We start from the raw sequence: 19,477 nt of genomic DNA, 5'->3' as shown, positions 1-19,477 counted from the left end.
CGCAGGCCACACTCCCAGGCCATTAGCTCAGCCCCAAAGGCATCCTTTCCCATCCAGGCTTTTGATGATCCTGTCAAAACACTGTAAATAACTGATTTCCACTTGGCAGGGCCTGTGGCAAAAATACTATCCAGGCAGGGATAAGGGAGTGAGCCAGGGCTACCTCCAGGCCAGAACACCCACACCCCTTCTGCTCAGGGACCCATGGGCCCCCACTCAGCAAGGATGGGGAAGACAGAGTTGAGGCCAAATTTCTGCCCAACCAGACAAGGGGATGAGCTGCACGAGAGCCCTGACATCATCCCAGGAAGAAGAAAACCAGTGAACTGGAGCTACGAGGCCCTCACCACTGCACCATCTTGCATACCATGCTACTACCTAAGCTCTGTCCCTGGTCTCAGGCTTCCCATGCAGCCCCTAAGGAGGGCCTTCTCACCGGACCTCGCCCCCCTTATTCACTGATCTTGTCAATATCTGGTGGATGAGCCTCAGAGAAGTTTTGCCACTGACCCAGAGCTGCACAGCTACAAAGGGGCAGAGGGGAAATCTGGCCGGTTCACCCAATTATCGGGCCAGCCACCTATCTCTCCATGCAGGGAGGCAGCATCCTGAGCAGAAAAGACCCTGGCTTTGCCATCACATACCCCTTGAATCCGATGCCAGCTCTGCTGCTGGGTGGCACATGGCAAAGACTCTCCACCTGAAACTCAGTGCTCTCACCTGGCAAGTGCGGACGCTAACAGTGGCACCCAGCATGCAAGGCACAGACAGGAGCTATTACTGTTGCCATCTGGGCTGATTCACAGCAGCTCAGCCCAAAGTCACCAAAGCGTTTTGGAATTCTTACATGAGCATGCCACGACTCTGAAGCAATCCTACCTGAGCTGGTTGCCTTCTTCTGAGCACCCAGAGCCCTCGGGGTTCCCCCAGGATACCTGATCAGAGCACCGCCCCACCCCCTCTCCCACTGACTGCTGAGCACCTCCCAAGTGGCTTCTGTGGAAGCGACGACTGAGCCCAGCTCCACCACCAGGTTCCCGGGACACAGTGCGAGCTGAGATCTCCTTACGGAGTATGCTCTACAACCATTAGAGTAAGTTCAAAAACAAAATTATTCAGACTGGTGGTCCTGCTGGAAAACAAGCCTATGTGGAAGGGGAACAAGGTACTCCACAGCAATGGGAGTACCTGAAAGGGCCTCCTGCCACTTGCACAGGACATCAGAGAACTCAGGACAAAGTTGGGGCCACAGTGGTTCCCAGGGGTGTCCTCTAGGTCAGGGGAGAGCAGTGACTTAGGAGAGACAGATAGACAGAGCCAAGTTACAGCTCTGGATTTGAAACACATTTGGAAAGGCCATAAAATCTCAGCTGTGCACGGGGCCTCCCCAGCCTCCCCAGCCTCTCCCAGCAGATGGTGAGCTAGCATGAGGTTTGGGGGGGTGGGGGGCACTCATGTGACCATGGTCAGGGGTCAGCACTCAGAGGTGATTTCTCCACCCCATCATGTCTGGAGATCAGGAAGAAGGAAGTAAATTAGCCTGTGCCCTCTAATGCACCCGAGCCAGGGCACACTCCAATCCAGAGGGCACTGCAAACCAGGCTGTACCCACCCCTGCATGTAGGACAGGGCCTCGGCTGCCAAGGAAAGGACACCCAAGCTGGGATCCCACAGGACCACAGCAGGAAAGCCATCACTGTCAGCCCTGCTCTAAGCAAAGCAAATGCATGTAACTCACATGGTGCACATTTCTGGCCACTTTCCTTTTTGTTGTGATAACAAATCAAACAAGAGATCCTTTGGTTTTGGCTCCTTTACCTATCCCATCATTCAGGTCTACATGCACACTGCCTCTCTTAGACGCGTATGGATTTCCATGGCTCCTAAGGATGACGAGGTCAATGATAGCACCGGTAAATAACAAACAGCTGCTCCTGAGGACACTCCATGTACCAGGCTCTGTGCTGTACCTCAGCTGCATTGTCTCAGAGTCACAACCCCTGTCCAGTTCTAACTCCAGGGCCTGAGTGTACTGGACGTGGCTACCTGCAGCCCAACACCCATCCGCCATCTTCCTCTTCTTTAGTAACAGAACCCTGAGTTCCAGTGAAGTGACAATGTGCCCAGCAAAAAGTCCCTATTTCCCAGCCTGTTGGCCTCCAGGTGGATTCTGACCAAGGCAGAGGAGGCAGCAGGGTAACCTGGGACTTCTAGGGAGGCCACCTAATGAGAACAAACTCAGGTGCAAGGTGGGAGTGCCCTACTCCCATACGACCTAGAATGCAAGGGACATAAGAATGTGCTCAGGGACAAGAAAGTTCTGGTCCCAGGGGACACGTCAACAAGGCAGCTCCAGCTTGCAGGAGGAGGTCTGCTGGGGGAGCCGGGAAGGTGTCACAGGTGAGGTGACATCTCAACAGGTCTAGCAGGACAAACAGAAACATGAGAGAGGGAACAGAGCTGGAGAGGGCGATGCAAGCTTCTTAACCAACCCAAGAATTCCCAGAGGATTCGTGGTCTGTGAAAATGAGCGGAAGGCTAAGCCTGTCACCACGCCGCCTGTCACCCTTTGGGCTGTGCACCCAGGGCCTTCACACTGCCTTCACCATCTCACTCAAAGGCTCAGACCCGGAGGTGCCCAACTCAAACGGGCACCAACAGTTTGCACTAAAGCTTCTGCAACCGTGCTGTTGCCCAGCTCAGCTGAGGTCTGGATTCAGTGCTCTGGGCTGGGCACACCAACCAGCTCCCAGGCTGTGGAGATGGGGGTGGCAGCGGCAGTGCCAGGAGTTGGCAGGCTGTGATTCTGAGTGGCAATGCTCTAGACAGCTTCACCCGAGAACTTCAAACCAGGCAGCTACTTTTTTGGGGGGAGGGAAGTATAGTTGACATATTGTATTAGTTTCAGTGTCAACAATGATTCAACATTTATACACATTACAAAATGCTCACCATGGTAAGTGTAGTTACCATCTGTTACCATACAAAGCTACTACATTATTAGCTACATTTCCTACACTATACTTTTCATCCCTGTGACTTATTTTGTAACTGTAAGTTTATGCGCGTTTATCCCCTTCACCCATTTTGCCCATTCCCTCCACTCCCTCTCCCTTACAGCAGCCACCAGTTTCTTCTCTGGATTTATGAGTCTCTTTCTGGATTTGTGTTGTCTGTCTGTCTGTTAGATTCACAAAGAAGTGAAACCATATAGTATTTGTCTTTCTGTTTGACTTATTTCACTAAGCATAATACCTGTAGGTCCAGCCATGTTGTTGGCAAATGTTGAGATTTCCTGTTGGTTTATGGCTGAGTAATATTCCATTGTATATATGTACCACATCTTCTTTATCCACTCATCTACCAATAGACACTTCAGTCATTTCCCCATTATCTTGGCTATTGTAAGTGATGCTGCAGTAAACACAGAGGTGCATTTATCTTTTCAAGTTAGTGTTTTTGTTTTCTTCAGGTAAATACCCAGAAGTGGAACTACTGGGTTGCACGATATTTCTATTTTTAATTTTTTTTTTAAATTAAACCTCCAATTGCTTTCACAGTGGCTGCCACCAATTTACATTCCCATCGGCAGTCTGAGGGTCCCCCTGTCTCCACATCCTCACCCACACTTGTTATTTGTAGCCTTGCTGGTATTAGCCATCTGCCTGGTGTGAGGTGGTACCTCATTGTGGTTTTGGTTTGCATTTCCCTGATGAGCATCTTTTCATGTGCCTGTTACCCATCTGTATGTCTTCTTTGGAAAAATGTCTCTTCAGTCCCTCTGCCCATTTTTAAATCAGATTTTTTTTTTTTTTTTGGTGTTGAGTTGTACGAGTTCTTTATATATTTTGGATAGTAACCCTTCACTGTATATATCATTTACAAATATCTTCTCCTGTTTGGAATGTTGCCTTTTTGTTTTCTTGATGGTTTCCTTGGCTGTGCAGAAGCTTTCTGGTTTGCTATAATCCCACTTGTTTATTTTTGCTTTTGTTTCCCTTAAATAAGCAGCTATTTCAAAGTGGAATCTCTGCCTCTGGCTCTTTGATTTGGGCTGACCCTGGGTGCACAGCCCAAAGGGTGACAGGCAGGCGTGGTGACAGGCTTAGCCTTCCGCTCATTTTCACAGCTTCCTTTTTCCCCGTGTTCCTCCTTCCATCTCTGCTTTGACATGAAGGGCTCACTTGCTACACTGCAATGAGGCTGCTGAGATCTGAAGCCCGACCAAGGGAGGAGGGGACCAGGGGACTGGAGCCCTGATTTAGTGCGGGAAGGTATGGAGGAACCTGGGTCCTGCAAGAATACACCTGGACCCTGGCTTTCCTTGCAGGCGCACTTTTTCTTTAAGGACTTGCTCGAGTTGACTCAGTAAGTCAAAGGTTGGGAAAAGAATACCCCTGAACTGAGAATCACAGCCCTCTGAGCCACATGGGACAGACGGGCGCCAGAGCTCCTATTGGTACCAGCAGGCCTGCAAAGCTCAAGAGTTAAAAATAAAACTGGTGAACTGAAGCCATATAGTCATTATACATTGCAGACCTAACATCAGCTTGTGAGCATTTTCCCACTGTCCTCCAAAATGTGATCTCTTTGTAATGGCTACTAAAAACATTTAATATGAGCAGAACCATATTTATGCAACACTTCCCCCACCCCAGGTATCACCGTAATAAAAAAAAAATACTTTGATGACCATGCATACAAAAAAATTTGTCTAACTCTTATTTGTTAAATATATATCCTAAGTAAAGGAGATAGAGAATGAAAATAATTTTCAATGCTTTGAAAAAAATACAAATATCTGTGTTTCAAATTTTAAAAACTAAAGCCTATCTTTTAAAAAAGGAAATTAAACTAAAATCCACAACAGTTAGAAACCCAGAGGTGTTACATTTGAGGGGGGAGGGGGCGACAAAAAGGCCACATTCTTACACCAGGCATGTAATTTCTCTAAGCAGTAAGTAGTGTTGCCTGTGGCTGTGTCCGCCCCCATAAGCGTGTTGTTCAAAACAAAGGATAAGGGAAATAAACCCTCATTTCTGAAGCTTCTATTAGGTGTCTAAGGTCCTATGTGGTAAGTTTCAACACATTTTAAAGATAAAGAAAGTGAGTTAACACACAGTCAGAAAACCAATTAATGGAAACTCAAACCAAGATCTCTGGGCTCCACAGGGAGGTGAAACACAGCCAGGTACGATCTATATCCCAATCATGGGCCCAAACAACCACGTGGAGACGTTGTGTGTGGAGCCATCTTCCCAACCCTGTGACCACTGTCCCTGGAGGTGCTGCTGTCAGAGGTCAGGGTCAGAGCCACACTCCATGAAGAGGTAGGTGGTGAGATGGCTGCAGTCTTCTACCTGCAAGGATGTCAGGCCCCTAGGAAACACCAAGGCAACTGATATTCCCAAAGTCCCTATACTTGGCTCCACAGCACCCAGCAGAGGGAGCAGATGGAATGTTCCCAGGTGTCCAGCCCTACCTGTGCCCCCATTACCTGGAAATAAAATCCAGTGAGGGAGAGGATTTAATAATGTGTGTAACTGTTGAACTAACTGTGTTGTATACTTGAAACCAACATAATATTGTATATCAACTAAACTTCAATTAAGAAAAAATCCAGTGAGGGCACCAAGGTCATCATCCACTGGGGTTACCATGGAGACAGTGCTGGCAGCAGAGGGAAGCCAGCTGTTGATTCATCACTTAAAAAACAATTTTTGAACCTTGTGAAAATATTGCCCAACTAACAAATACAGTTTTTAAAGCTGAATGGAAAATTCAGCATGTCTAATCCTTGGAAAGAAGCTTACTACTCAGCCAGGTGACTTCCCTCTGGCTCTACAGGAGGAAGCCAGCTACTGAATTTACCTTCCCTGCATTCAACCACTGTCTGAATCAGCCTTTCCTCCCCCCAGAGCTCCTCATCCTGCACCCCTGTCCAGCTGTCTGGCCAGAAATAAGGTAGGAATCTGGAAACTGACCCCTCACTCTCCTTCACGCCCCATATCCACCCAGGTGTCTCCCTGCCATTCTGTCTCCCCCTGCCCTCCACTACCAAGTTAATTCCAGCCAGACCCCATCACCTACACCACTCCCACCCTGCTACGCCATGGCCCCAGGCTCCTTCTAGAAGACTCCAATCCAGTCTTAGCTGATCATCTCCCATGTGCCTCTCTGGTGGTATCTTCTCCCACTGCCTTCAACTAACCTCTCCACGGAGAAGCCCCCACCCTCCTGTGTATGGTCTGGCCCTGCTGCGTTCTCTGGCCTGACCATTTGCCAGCTCCTTCATGGCCAAGGCCCCAGCACTTCCAAACTACATGAAATCAACAAACCCCTAGCCCAGGCTCTGGGTCCTAGTTCCCACAGTGTTCCCTGCCTGCAACAACATTCAAATACCATGCTCCCTTCCCACACCTGCACCTGGTCTTTCTGCACCAACTTCCCTAAGGCCTTCTCCACCTCTGTCCACCCCCGTGCCCGCGCAGGCCCCTATGACACAGACAAGCCCTCCCAGCCCTCTGGGCTCGCCATGACCTCAGGGGAGTCATCAGTGAAGCTCCAACCCCGGATGCCCAGAACACAGCCCTCCATCAGCCCTGGGCACACAGGCCTGCTCTTGGCACCTGTCTGCCCTTTTCTGCTTGATCATCCACCACCAGCCAACCTCCTTCTCTGAATGCTTTGTGCAGACAGGGGGGCAACATACAAAGAACTCCAACACCTCAAAGAGGCAACAACTCTGGAGTAAACCTTGAAGCAAAGGTCTGCTGCCTGCCCTTCGCTCTTTTGCAAGCAGGAGAAACATATTTACTTCCTTGCCCGCTTGAGAAACAGCGGCTGCTCCAGAGACTGGGTTTCGTAATGTCTGAATTCTCAAGGAATTTGGAAAGAAGACAGTGAACGTGTAATAGGTACCTGTTCTGCACACACTTAGAGCTTGTTCATGTGCATTTTAAAGTAAAACTGCAGCCCCTCTCATGCTAACAGTCATTTCCTTCTCCCACCACACTTTGAAAATAAATGGTAAAAGCCTACAGAAAATGCTGGCGCAGGGATGGGATGCAAAATACATATTCCTGAGGATGCGGAGGCTGGAGAAAGGCAGGAAACAGGTGGGGAGTCACTCTTTCCAGATCTTCCACCAAACTCAGGGCTGCCCCAGAGAGGGGCAATGGGCTCCAGGCACAGAGAATCCCACAGATTTCCCTCCCAGACTTGCCCCACAGGTCAGGGCAGAGTGGAAAATGCTCCTGGGAGAAAGCATCCTAAAGGCTGATGCAGGCCTCTAGCGAGGCCCACCTCTGGGATCCCCAGGCCCCAGATGACCCAGGTGACCAAGCTATCTTCTCCCAACCAAGGCTTGTTGGATGGAGGGGCAGCAATGGCTGTGCCATGCTCGGCACTTGGTCATTTTAGCCCCTACTTGTTTCAGAAGCAGGAGCAGAAAGGCCTAAGGAGCAGATCAGCCCTGGTCGGAGCTGGGGTTTGGACCTGCCTCTAAGCCAGGCTATCAGGTGGATGAAGCTCATCACCACTGCCCTCCTCCAGGAAGCCTTCCTGACTTACCAGCTGGGTAAAGACCCTCCTCCCCACATAGGCCACTGATCCCCACCCACTTTGGCCTCTAGCTGTTGACCGCAGACTTCAGCAAGCTGAAGGCACCTAGTGAGTCCCCAGCACCTGCAGCCTAGTTCACAGCATAAGCCCAGGTAAGATTTGCTAAATGCTGCTGCAGGGAGCACCCAGTCTTCCCAATCCACACCTACCGGCCATGAGGGGTCTCACCTCAATGGCTGGGTGAGGTTGATTGTTAGCACCAGGGATAGTGGACTCAGGAGGCCTGTGAGTTCAGCATCCTCATTACAACAGTACAGAGGAGGAAACTGAAGCAACAGGCACCCGTGGCCCATTACTTTCAGGTACCTGCAACCTCAGTCACAACAGGTGGCCCCTCGGGACACAGGGGTGGAGGCGCCATGTCTCAGAGCCCTTACTTCACTCTCCCCTCCTCCTCTAGCCTGAGCCGCAGCACGAGCACAGGGCAGGACTTCCACCCCTCCTAGACTCAGGCCCACCTGGGCTCCTCACACCACATGAGCAAGGCATGGCAGGCTGTCCTTATTAGCAAGCATCGCCTGGCCTCGCAGGCCCAGGTTAAGGGGGCCAGGCAGCCTACAGACACTGCCCTGGCCTTCCTGGGTCTCCGTGGATGCACAGGCCCTGGCGCCCAGATGGCCCAGCTGCCCTGGGGTCTGTGGGTGGCCTGAGAGCCACTACCCCTCTCCGAGGCAGTACCTACCTCAGAACCCCATTCTAAGAAGCAAATGGGGTAATATTCTAAAGCAGTGGCCTTCAAACCAAACTTTGCAAAATAAATGTTTAAATACTGTGTGTCTATTTGCACATTTCCAAGATGACATCTAAAATTTCTCATCATAAGTTTAAATACTTGTAGAGGATGTAATTTCCAACATATTATAAATATTAACATTTCAAACAAAACAGTTACTGTTTCTCTTTTAAATGGATCCAGTGGAATCTAAATACCGTTGCAATTTGAGATTCACCATCATCTATCTTAGAATTACAGAATCAAACTCTCCTAAACACTTGGAAAGTTGGCAATGTTCTTTCTGCCTCCCTAAGCTCCGATTTCCAAAACACATCCCTCAGAATGCTTCTATTATCAATGTATTTTATGTTCGAAAGCATTTTATTGATTAGTCTATTAGACTGCTAGGTCAAAAAAAATACGTATATAAATGCTTTAATTTTTTAATTACATGTGACCATAAAGCTCTAAGTGTCAAAATTGTCTTCTGGACTGAATTGTTATGACAATTACTATTAGTACATAATTGACCAATATGACAGAAATGTATCTCAAATTCGTATTAAGTAATAAACATTAAAAATTACACCTTACTAGAAATACATCTCTGAAGGGATGGAAGGGAATTTTTAAAAATCATTTCATGTAGCCACAGATAAATATCCCCTATTGCTAGAAGAAGGCAGAGTTTGCTATCAATTCTATCTTTTTTCAACTTGTTTAGATACAATCGCTGAAACTACTAATTCAAATAAAAAGATGGAATGGAAAAAGATTTACCATAGCAAGTTCTCTGAATTTCTTTAGAATTATATTCCAAGAACTACAGTAATTATTATCAAAAGTCATTTTTGTGTTCTGTCAGCTGACAACTCAATTGGATCCTCTTTCAAATTCTGCAAACAAAGCACTGGAAATACCACACTTGCCCCAGGTCCACTCACAACTGGCCACATGGCGCCCAGCAGGGGTTTCTGCCCCGGGTAATACACCAGATTCACATCCGCCTGTGGATAATGAGCGTGTAAACAGCCAGCTTCCTGTGCGTTAGGCACAGTGGAACCGCTTTACCTCAATTAACTGATCCCAGGGGACAGGGACTATCAGCCCCATTTTACAGACAGAGAGACTGAAACACCAAGTGGTTGGCCAAATGGCCCAAGGTCACAGCCAGAAACGTGAATGCAGGTGACCTTGCTCCTCAAGTGTGTGCTGCACAGCCTCTGTGGAATTAGGAGGAGGGTCTATGAGCAGGGGCAGCTGGTCCCAAGCACACCAGCAGCCAAGGGAAGGAGCACAGGAGGAAGTGAGATCTGCAAACTGTGTGCTCCCAGCCCTACCTGGGAGAGGTTACACACAAATACTTCTTTCCCAGTCGCACCTAATAAATGTCACCAGTCATACTGTTACTACTGCCACTAAACAGCAAGAAGATAAATAACTCCCATGACAGGGACAAATATGCAGGATCTTACCAGCATTTTACAGTCTTGGCTCCTGACCCTAGGCCCAACATCCTTTTTTTTTAATAGTAGCCAAAGCCCAGGTAATAAGACGCCTAGAAGCAATAATGGAGCAGTCTGTTGACATGCAGAGGAGACCCAGTTAGCAGAGAAGCATGGGCTGTGGAAACAAACCAACCTGCCATCAAACCCCAACTCTACTACTTGCCAGCTGAGTTCCCAAGAGAAGTCACAACACTCTGAGTCTCAGTTTCCTCATCTCTAAAATGGATGTGAAAACACCACTCATGCCACTGGTGGCTGCACAAAATGGGACAGTGTCATCAGGGAACCTGACACAGGAAATACTGGGTGGCAGCTGGTGGACTGCTTATTCTCATCCATTTATATCACTGACACCTAGTGACTAGCCAGAAGCCTGTCGCCTGCACCCAGTAGGCCCCCAGCCTGGGCATCTGGTGCCCAGTGGCACGGTTGATGTGAAAAACCAGCCAAGTGGCTTGGCTTCCAATTTTCGTAAAAGGCCTTTCTCTCTGTCTTGAAATTTCAAGTTCTCCAAACACTCAGGGATGCCAGGAGGAGGTGAACGTAGAAGTGTCGTGGTGGGTTTTATTTTTAGATGCTGGCGGGGAAAGCACCCAGGCTGGCTTCCATTCTGGTCCCAGCCACCACTTCCTCTCCCAAGACATCACCAAAATGAACAGCAGACACATCAAGAAAAATGTCCTAACTCTTCTTGTGCCTGGTACATTCCACAATGGCTCCAGTCTCCCGCGTCACCCACAGAGGGAGGATTTTGTCTTAAGTCTTACCAGGAAGCCCTGTAAGGCTAACACACTGACCACCCCCCAGGGTTGTCCCTCACATCCTGAAACTCCAAAGCTCCCTCCACTCTCCTCCTTTCCCTTTTCCTGGTGGGGGTGACACCCCTCTGTGTTACAGTCTGGGATCATGTAGCAACAGGAATCAGATTTTGGAGGAAGGGCACGTTTCTTCCCTTTTTAGCAGAGTGCTTGTTGGTGAGCATGAGAATTCACTTCCTCTAAAAATGTCTCCCAAAAGAAACTTCCATGTGGACCCTGACAAGCAGCTGTAGCTAACCAACCACCTGGGCCTTCACACAGCAAGCTCCCACTATAGTTCTATGAGTCCAGGCCTCAGTGGTGGGTGCAGCACCATCTGCAAAGGGTCCAGGGACTTCCAAGGCAACCATGAGAAAAGACCGAGACATAAAGAAGCCAAAGCATCCTGGAGCAAGAATGGTCCCCGCGACACCAAACACCAAAACAGCAAACAGACAACCTTACCTCCGCTGCCCACTTCAGGACCCCTGGCAGGCATTATCAATCAATCCTGCCTTCAGCCATTCAGAGATTTAGAATCTTCCAGGCAGCCATTACCAGTCAATCAGAAATGGCTTTGAAAGTGCACTTCTTAGCCATTCCTGACTTCTGACTCTCCGCTTTTGATGTACGGAGAAATTAAGGTGCACAGAAAGGCTGAGTGCAGATCATACAACTCTGCAGAACCAAGATAAGACTGGATGAAGAATCTACAACTGATGAGAGGCTTCCAGAAACTACCTCCACGGCTGCTGTCAGAGCCTGTACATCTATTTTGGGGTCACAGAGCCCGCCTCAGGCCCTGGGAGAGCTTCTCTCCCCATCCATCCTTCTTTCCTTCCTTCTCCAGCCAACAAGCAACTGGGCCAAGTCCACAACATGTGAAGCAACACAGGTATCAGGAGCCCCCCACTGACTCTGCCCGTTGTCCAGGAGCCCAGGGCCCACAGGAAAGATCAGGTGTGGCCAACTGACAGAAGAAAAGGGGTGAGGTGATGCAGGGGAGGGAATGCACCGTGACTTGAGGGGAGGGGGAGAAGGGACGGGGGACCGGAGTGGTCTCAGAGATGATACCACTCACAAGAATGATCCACGATAGGTGCCAGCTCATCCCCGGGGCCCAACAACTGAGGCAGGAGCCCAGAGGGCTTGTGTTCCTCTGCAGAGCGTGAGGACAGGCACAGACAAACCACGGGGCACCAGGACCATGGTTGTCTGGCTGGGTGGCTATGCCCCACACCCTGCCCACTTCTACCCCCACCAAGAGCCCCACCTCTCTCCCAGAAGGCTCCTTCCACCAACAAAGCCACAGCAACTCCACAAACCCAAGAGACCACCTGCCCCCACCCATGTCCCGCTAGGGTGGAAATCACAGATTCCGCAGGGGAAGACGGTAAAAACAAGAGGGCAGAGCACCAGACTCTTCAGGGACTGGGGGAAATGAGAGCGCTGGAAGGCCCTTCATCTGGATAATGGTAAGGGTGTGGTTTGTACTCACCTGCACGACCTCTATCCCTCGTTTCCTGTAAGGGAAAACAAAGAAAACGAAGATTACTCAGCAGCCAGGAAGCATCCTCCCAGAACATCCACTACAGCCCCCTGAAGACAGGAGGCCGAGGCGAGTCGGGGGCTACACCTCTCGAGGCCATGGTCCCCAGAACGCCCCCATTTCCAGGGAGGTTTATGAGCTCCTATGCCATCCTCAGAGCTGCCTTCTGTCAGAGTAGGAGGGCTGATTCGCTAGAGGGATTTGGCTGGAGTTCTGCGGAGACCCTAAGTTTGCTCATTCTCCTCTCAGCCAACTGTCTGCCTCTCCAATCCCGGGGCAAGGCTTCTGTGGGCACAGCTCCGGCCTGGATGCCCCAAGACCCTGCACACCACGGCATTCACCAGCGACAGCCTGGCTGACCCTCCTTAACCCAGCTATCTCCACGATGGCTCCCCCTTTCTTCCCATATCAGGTCTGATGCTGTGGCCTGGCCTCCCAAGGTCAGCCTCAGCCCGTCCACCCTCCCAAACCCTTCAGTCCTGCTCCGGCTGCTTGTCCAATCCCGGCCATCTCTGGCTCCCGCCCTCTGACCCTGGTCCACTGCCCTCCACGCCTGGACCCTGTCTCCTCCATCACTCACCCACATTCCAAGGCTGCTGTCCACACGCGCCCTAGCTCACCCCACCCCACACAGAGCCCACAGTGAGGGCTGGGGTCTCCAGAGCACTCGAAGGCCCCCTGCCAGTTCACCTATACCTCCCTGCCCCACACTCCTAGAACATGCAATTCTGGGCATGCAAGGCTGCGTCCCGTCTCCAAGCCATGGTCCACACTTTCCATCCCAGCCTTCAGGATTCGGTGCAGTCAGAAATCTCCCAGGAAGCCTTCCCTGACCCACAATACCCTTGGCCCCCAACCACTCACATATCACAGTGCTCCCGAGAACTCAGGGCTACCCTGCCCTGGTCCTGTGTTCCGGAGTACCGATGGGCTGAGCCCGGGAAGGGTGCAGGGAGGGCACCAGGATCTGCATGAACTACAGACGGCATGCCAACAGGGGAGCTGTGCACATTTTCCTGGGAAGAAAGGCCAGGCCTCCCGCAGACACTCAGAGGAGACTGTGACCAGGAAGGGTCAGAGCTGGAGCAGGAACTGGGGCAGATCCCAGGACCGTGTCCGCCCCACCGGTGCTCAGGTGCTCCATAACCCCAAACAGGCCCATGTAGACGGGCACCTGGGCCCCACCCGGCCCTCAGAGGCCCAACAAATGCAACAGCTCTGGCTTGGGCCATCGAGAGGCATGTCACAGTCTGAGAGAGAAGGAGGACACAAAGCCCCCGGGAAACCTCTGGGTGACCCTCAAACGCACAGCCAACGCATCACCCACAAAGCTGTGTTTGGGGGTCAGTTCACTCATGGTGTTACCCAGTACTTTCCAAGAGCCTAGCCCCAAGTGGAACCTCGAGAGAGAGCTGTGGCCTGAGAGCCAGGCAGCAGCCACAGAGCTGACCAGCCCCACGTCAGGACACACCCGCCGCCTTCCCCTCAACCCCCAACACTTCCTGGGTGAGGAGCCTATTTGAAAACCACGGTGATTGATGCTGTCAGGGGCTCCCCGCCACCCCCATCGGCTTCTCTGCGCTTCTGGAAGGAATGGCAGCCAACAGCCACACGTTTCCATGACTCCACCAGGGGGCAGACTGGACACAGCAGCACAGTCCTGAGCCCACAGCAGGGGGACCACCGGACCACCGGTGTTGCGAGGAGCCTGCCCTGCCCAGCCGTCAGCTCACAGCCCACGCCATTTCTGGGCCCTGCCCCATTGCAGGTTGTCATGGCCCCACGGGAGTGTCAGGGACAGTGACCTGCCCATGGTCACTTGGCATGTGACTCTGTCTCCTCGCCCTGCCCCTGCTCCTGGGCAGAAATCTTAAACATCAGAGGAAAAGGCCACACAAGAAGCGCCAGAGGGCAGACTCAGGACTGCACAAGGGGAGCCAGCACGTGTACGTGAGGAGCACCAGGGGGGGAGGGCTCCCGCGGGGCCTGGGCTTCCCCACCAGGTGACCCTCACAGCACCCAGAGCGCCCCGGCAAGTGGCTCTCCTCTCCTCACGAAGCCCACCACAGTCACTTCCAACCCATCCCCATTTGACATCATCCCAGGTCGCTGAAAAACAGGACTCGGACTCTGAAAACAGATAGAACCCCTGAAATAAAAGAAACAAAAAAGTGATCTTGAGTATAGGCTGACGACCTAAAGGCTGACGACCTAAAGGCTGAGCTCCCCAGAGCCACAGCAGTTTCTACGCAGTTCAGAGCTCCAGGAACAGGATACAAACTGCATTCTGGCAAAGAGAGAAGGCTCGGTTCCCCTTTCGGTCCACACGAGGTCACATGCATACACCAGACACCCTCACGGTGAGGGGCACACTCACTCTCACTGACGCTGCTGCAGCCCCACAGGGGGGAGCAGCGGTCATCTGCTCCTTGGAGGCCCAGTATCCTCAGAAGCAGGCTGCCAGCCGGGCCAGGCTCCCCGGCAGCACAGCGGGCATGGAGGGGTGGCGAGGAGGTGCTGAGAAGGGCAAGCCTGGCCCCCATGCTCTGGGGCCTCAGTGTAAGGGGGGAGATGAGGAGGGAGCAAGCAGAAAACCAGTCCGCCCATGGTGGTGGGAGCTCAGGCACACCACTGAGCCCACTCTGGAAAGTAACATGCAGACCGGCCAGAGCTGACTTCATCTGGAACTTCTGCAGAACAAAGGTATTGACAACCTTCATTTCCCAAGTAGCAGGCCCCTGAAATCCTGAAAGTTCAGAAATCAAATCGTGACACCAAAGTGAAAGAGGGAAAAGGAGCAAAGGCAGAAGCAGACTGGAGGCAGGGAGAAGGAAAGAGAAACCCAAGAGTTCGTCATAAAGTGATTAACTGCTCCTCCTGAACACCCCATGTCCACCATTCCACACCACAAACGTACTCTAATGTGCAAAAGGTTTGAGGCTACGTCTGTTGACTGCCACAATGCCTAATAGCACAAGACAAGATGCAACCTAAACCCCTCAACAAGGGCCATTAACAAACCATGCTCGGAGGAGTACTATGCAACAGTTAAAAAGAACACAAAGCACACCATGTGCCTGTAAGGCATTATCTCCAAACCACTGCAGTGTGGAAGGGCAAGGTCAAAATCCTGTATGCTACACACAATTACTTGGCTTAAGAACAACACCCAGGACAAGAATGTGTGCTGGTACAGACATAGAATGAATCTGAATGAATGCTATGGTAAATGACCATACTGTGACCTCTGGGCAACAGGGAGGGCGGCTTGGGGATGGGGTGAGAAGGAGACTTCCTTCTCACTGCACACATGCATCTCTTGAATTTTGTGCCACGTGCCTCTAATATAGTCTCAAAAATTAGAGAAATATGTTTTTTAAATTACCTTTTAAGTACTAGGTAAAACTCTAGTTGCCAGTATTCCCAGTGCCTGGCATAAAATAGATGCTTGATAAAGGCATGAAACAATCAATCAATTAAGTGAAACAGAAGAGCTCAGGATTTATCTAGAAAAACTTCCAAATTCTGCTCAAAGAAGAGCTGAGATAACCCATTCTGGGACCACCAGCCTGTCATGTGTCAGAGTATTCAGTTCAGATTCTAAGCCCATTTAAACACTCAGGTACCTGGAAAACACACCAGGAGGGAAGACACTGCACTGTTAACTGTGGCTGCAACAGGAAAGTTGTGTGGTTTTTTTTCCCTTTACACTATCTTGTATTTTCTAGTTTTCTACAATTAGCATCGATATTACTCCCAAAATAATAGAAAACATAACATTAAAAGTTAAGTAATTAAAGAATTTTATTAAAAAACTGCACCTGGAGAAAAATGTTACAGGCCCTAAAACTGTTTTCTTGATAAATAGTTCATGAGTAAGTTTTGCATGGAAGCCCACAGCTCATAAATATAAACCCTTTTCCAAAAGCTGGATAACCTATGAAGGGAGGCTCCATTTAGCAGAAGGACCCCTCCTCCTCGGAAGTCCAAGGAGAGCACAGCCTTGGGGAATTTTAAATATAGACAAAATGAGTTATCATGTCAGGGGAAGATGGGGAACAATCAGAGAAGACTTCAGGGAGGAGGTGGCATTTACCATTTGAACAAAAATTAAAAGAAACTACAGACAGACCTTGGGGAGGAGAAGTTAAAGAGGACTAATATGAGTGCCCCCTTCCCATTAGATGTCTGGGGACGTGAGAACATAAGACCCGCTGCAAGGGCAGGTGTGGGCATGCCCCAGAGGCCCAGAATGACACAGGCCAGCCTGGCCTTCACCCCGTGGGCCAGTGGGTTCCACATGCCAAAGCAGATGACTAGGAGCCAACACTAGAGCTTGCCAAAAATACTGATTCATGGCATAGTCCTGACAATTCTCATTCCAGAGGTGTAGGGCAGAGCCTGGGGGGAATTGGGGTTTGTCAGGCTCCCAGGCGTTGCTCGGGAGCAGCGAGGTACAGGGCAGCTTGTGCAAGTGCCTGGGGAGCAGCGGGATGAGGTTTGCTGGGGGCAGGCTCACTCAGGGGCAGCGGCCCTTCCAGGTCTCAGAGACAGGAATACAGGGCACGAGACCCAGACACAGCTGTGGCGCCCCCGCTGGGTGCAGCGGACTGAGGAGGGGACGGGAGAGCAACCACAGCAGTACGGGGGCTCTTCCACGGTGTCCCCCGAGATGGGTGCCCAGAGATGGTCAGAGATCCAGGACGGAGCGGAGCAGACAGCTCAGGGTTAGAACGACACGACCTGGGAGGCAGGTGGAAGAGGCAGAGGTGGGGGGTGTGCCCGAGAGGAGACCATGAACCAACCCCGGCTGGACCCTGTGCCTCGGTTTCCTCATCTGTCCATGAGGAGAGTCCTGGAGCCCACCCGGGCTGTGAGCTTGTTGCTTTTGCTCTGCCCTGCCTCCTGCCTTTCAGAACCAGCTCTCCTCAGTCCCACGTGATTCTGGTGGCAAACAACTGTGGGGCTGCACCCCCTCAAGGGGTGGCACATGGTCTGGCACCTCACTTACATGCAGGCTGGGTGTGACCGAGCCAGCCAGTCCTGGTGCTTGCCCAAAAGATGTCTGCAGCACGGAGAGCACGGCTGGAAGTGTCAGGGGATACCGCTGCCACTGTGTGGCCTGATTCGGGAGGAGGAGGCCATGCCAGGAGAAAAGGCCAATGTTCTCCTGCGGGAAGTCAAGGACAATCCGGCTGACTTTCCTCTCCGGACTTTCAGTTGCAGATACTGCTTAAGCCAGCTTACAGAGCTTCTGTCACTAGCTGCTATCTTGCTCACTACAGCAGGTGCTCAGTAAGTGACAGCAGCTACGGCTTCCTGAAAATGACAAAAATCACCCTGGCTGACCTGGCACAGAGGGAGAGGGGATGATAAAGGGGTCCAGTAAAGAGGATCCAAAGTAGAAGGGAGCAGTGTCCCAGAAGCCAGTGAGACCGACCACCAAGAGGGAGAAGCAGCCCCGAGCCCACCCCACGAGGCCGCGTAAGGCCTCAGAAGCAGCCCCTGGATGTGGCGTCAGGGAGGTTAACATGGAGCACCGTGGGGTGAGTCCCATTGAGCAGCAGGCCTGCCTCACCGCAGAGCAGTGCCCATGAAAACCAGCAGCAGGCAGGAGACATTGTGCTGGGCTGCCCTGGGCCTCAGCTTTCACATCTGTTAAATGGGCATGAACTTTCTGGCCCAACAGCACCCTCCAGGGAGGAGTAAGATCTGAGGCCTGCAGACAACTGAAGCACATGAACTGGTGAGTCAGCAGGAGACAGTGGGTGCCAAGACACAGAGGTGCCCTCTGAACAAAAGTCCCGTGACAGCTGGGAGAATTCCAGGCACTGAGAGCAGAGCAACAATGAAGTAATTAATTTTGTGAAAAAAAGAAGTTCTTGGGTTTTCCAAGAACTGCTTTCCTCCAACAGGCAAGGCCACAGTCCCTTGCCTCCTGCACAGACACAGCTGAGGGCTGGTCTGAGGGGGAGGGGGGTAGCAGGGCAAGCAGCCATGGAAAGGGGGTGTACAGAATAACCCAGCTGCAGAGGGAGGCCAGGCCTCTCAGAACAATCTCACCACAGAGGGAATGTGCCCGGAAACACAGGGTCCCTCCCTCCAACTGGCAAGGAGAAAGAGGCTGTACCTGCCCCCAGAGCTAAAAGCCTCTTGGAGACAGAAGTGTGTAATCATCAAGTGGGAAGCCGGGTGCTTTCTCATTCAAGCCCTGCACGACACAGTCTGGTAACTGCCAGATTTCAGGAGCCCTCAATAACAGACCCCTTGGCACCCAGGAGGCCTGCAGGCAACCCCCTCCTCCACCTCTCCCCACCCTGCAGAGGGCAGGCCCTCAGAATGCCTCCTCAGGACCTGGGGTTCCCAGAAGAGGCAGCTGGGCTTCCTCCCCCTCATCTGTGTGTGCAGAGGGACACCTGTTTCTGCTGCCTCAAATACCCTGGCATCGCCACCTAACCCGTGCTCCAGGTCGGCCCCTTAGCAGCCTTCCCTGGCTCCGTCCTCCTGAGCCCCCTGCGCCCCAGCACTGAGCACAGGATGGAGGATGCCTGGCTCTGTGTCACTGACCCCCTGCTAAGCTAAAACCTCCGTGGTGGGCATTAATGGTGGCCACCAACACTGGCAGTGCTTTTCCTTGGCACTCCCCTGGGCCACCAAGGGCCAATGAAATGTGCACACAAGTGACTATGTCACTTCCAGGTAGATGCATTCAACTGCCAGTGCCCAACTCTCCAGCGAGGCTCCAGGACCCCAGTGACTGTGGAAGCATGAGGACAAAGATGGTCCTCAAAGTTGGCCCAGACCCACTCCTAGAAAGAAACCTGGCTGGGTGGCAATGAAGCCAGGCTGGGAACCAGAAAAACTATTAAGAGGACCTTCAGCTAGCCATGGTTCTCAATCAGGGTGACTATGTCACCCCACTCCCAGGCACTTAGCAACATCTGAAGACATTTTTAATTGTCACAACTCAGGGAAGTGACATATAAAGGCCCTACAATGCAGAACAGTTCCCTAAAATGAAGAATTATCCAGCCTAAACTGTGCATTGCCAAGACTGAGAAATACCAGGATTCAGAGGACCAACACTGAGCCACCGCAGGGAGGACACCAGTCCTGGAGAATGTGCCAGGTCCAGAGAGGACCCTGAACAAGCTATAAAATCTGGTGGCGCAAACATCTTGGCGTTGTTTGTTCCTGCCAGCTAATCTGGACTATTCCGACTGATGCACACACTCCTTGAGGAAACAGGGTTTGTGCCCTCTGTCTCCACCCCCAAAGTCTTAGC

General features: G+C 51.5%; 1 protein-coding gene across 3 annotated transcripts in view; it reads right to left on the bottom strand.

The window, feature by feature from the left end:
• The window catches only part of ITPK1 (inositol-tetrakisphosphate 1-kinase), a 158,953-nt gene that overhangs the window by 109,470 nt on the left and 30,006 nt on the right, over window positions 1-19,477 (bottom strand). For 2 of the 3 annotated variants that reach the window (XM_057488193.1, XM_036882087.2), the window contains exon 2: window positions 12,142-12,166. The exons of the other annotated variant lie outside the window; for it this stretch is intronic. In XM_057488193.1, coding sequence (XP_057344176.1) covers window positions 12,142-12,166 — 25 coding nt within the window. The remainder of the gene's footprint in view (window positions 1-12,141; window positions 12,167-19,477) is intronic. 3 annotated transcript variants of the gene reach the window in all.

Source organism: Manis pentadactyla, chromosome 11, assembly GCF_030020395.1.
Source record: "Manis pentadactyla isolate mManPen7 chromosome 11, mManPen7.hap1, whole genome shotgun sequence".
NCBI lineage: Eukaryota > Metazoa > Chordata > Mammalia > Pholidota > Manidae > Manis > Manis pentadactyla.
Note: the sequence above shows the minus strand (reverse complement) of the source record. Positions and strands in the feature narration are given on the sequence as shown.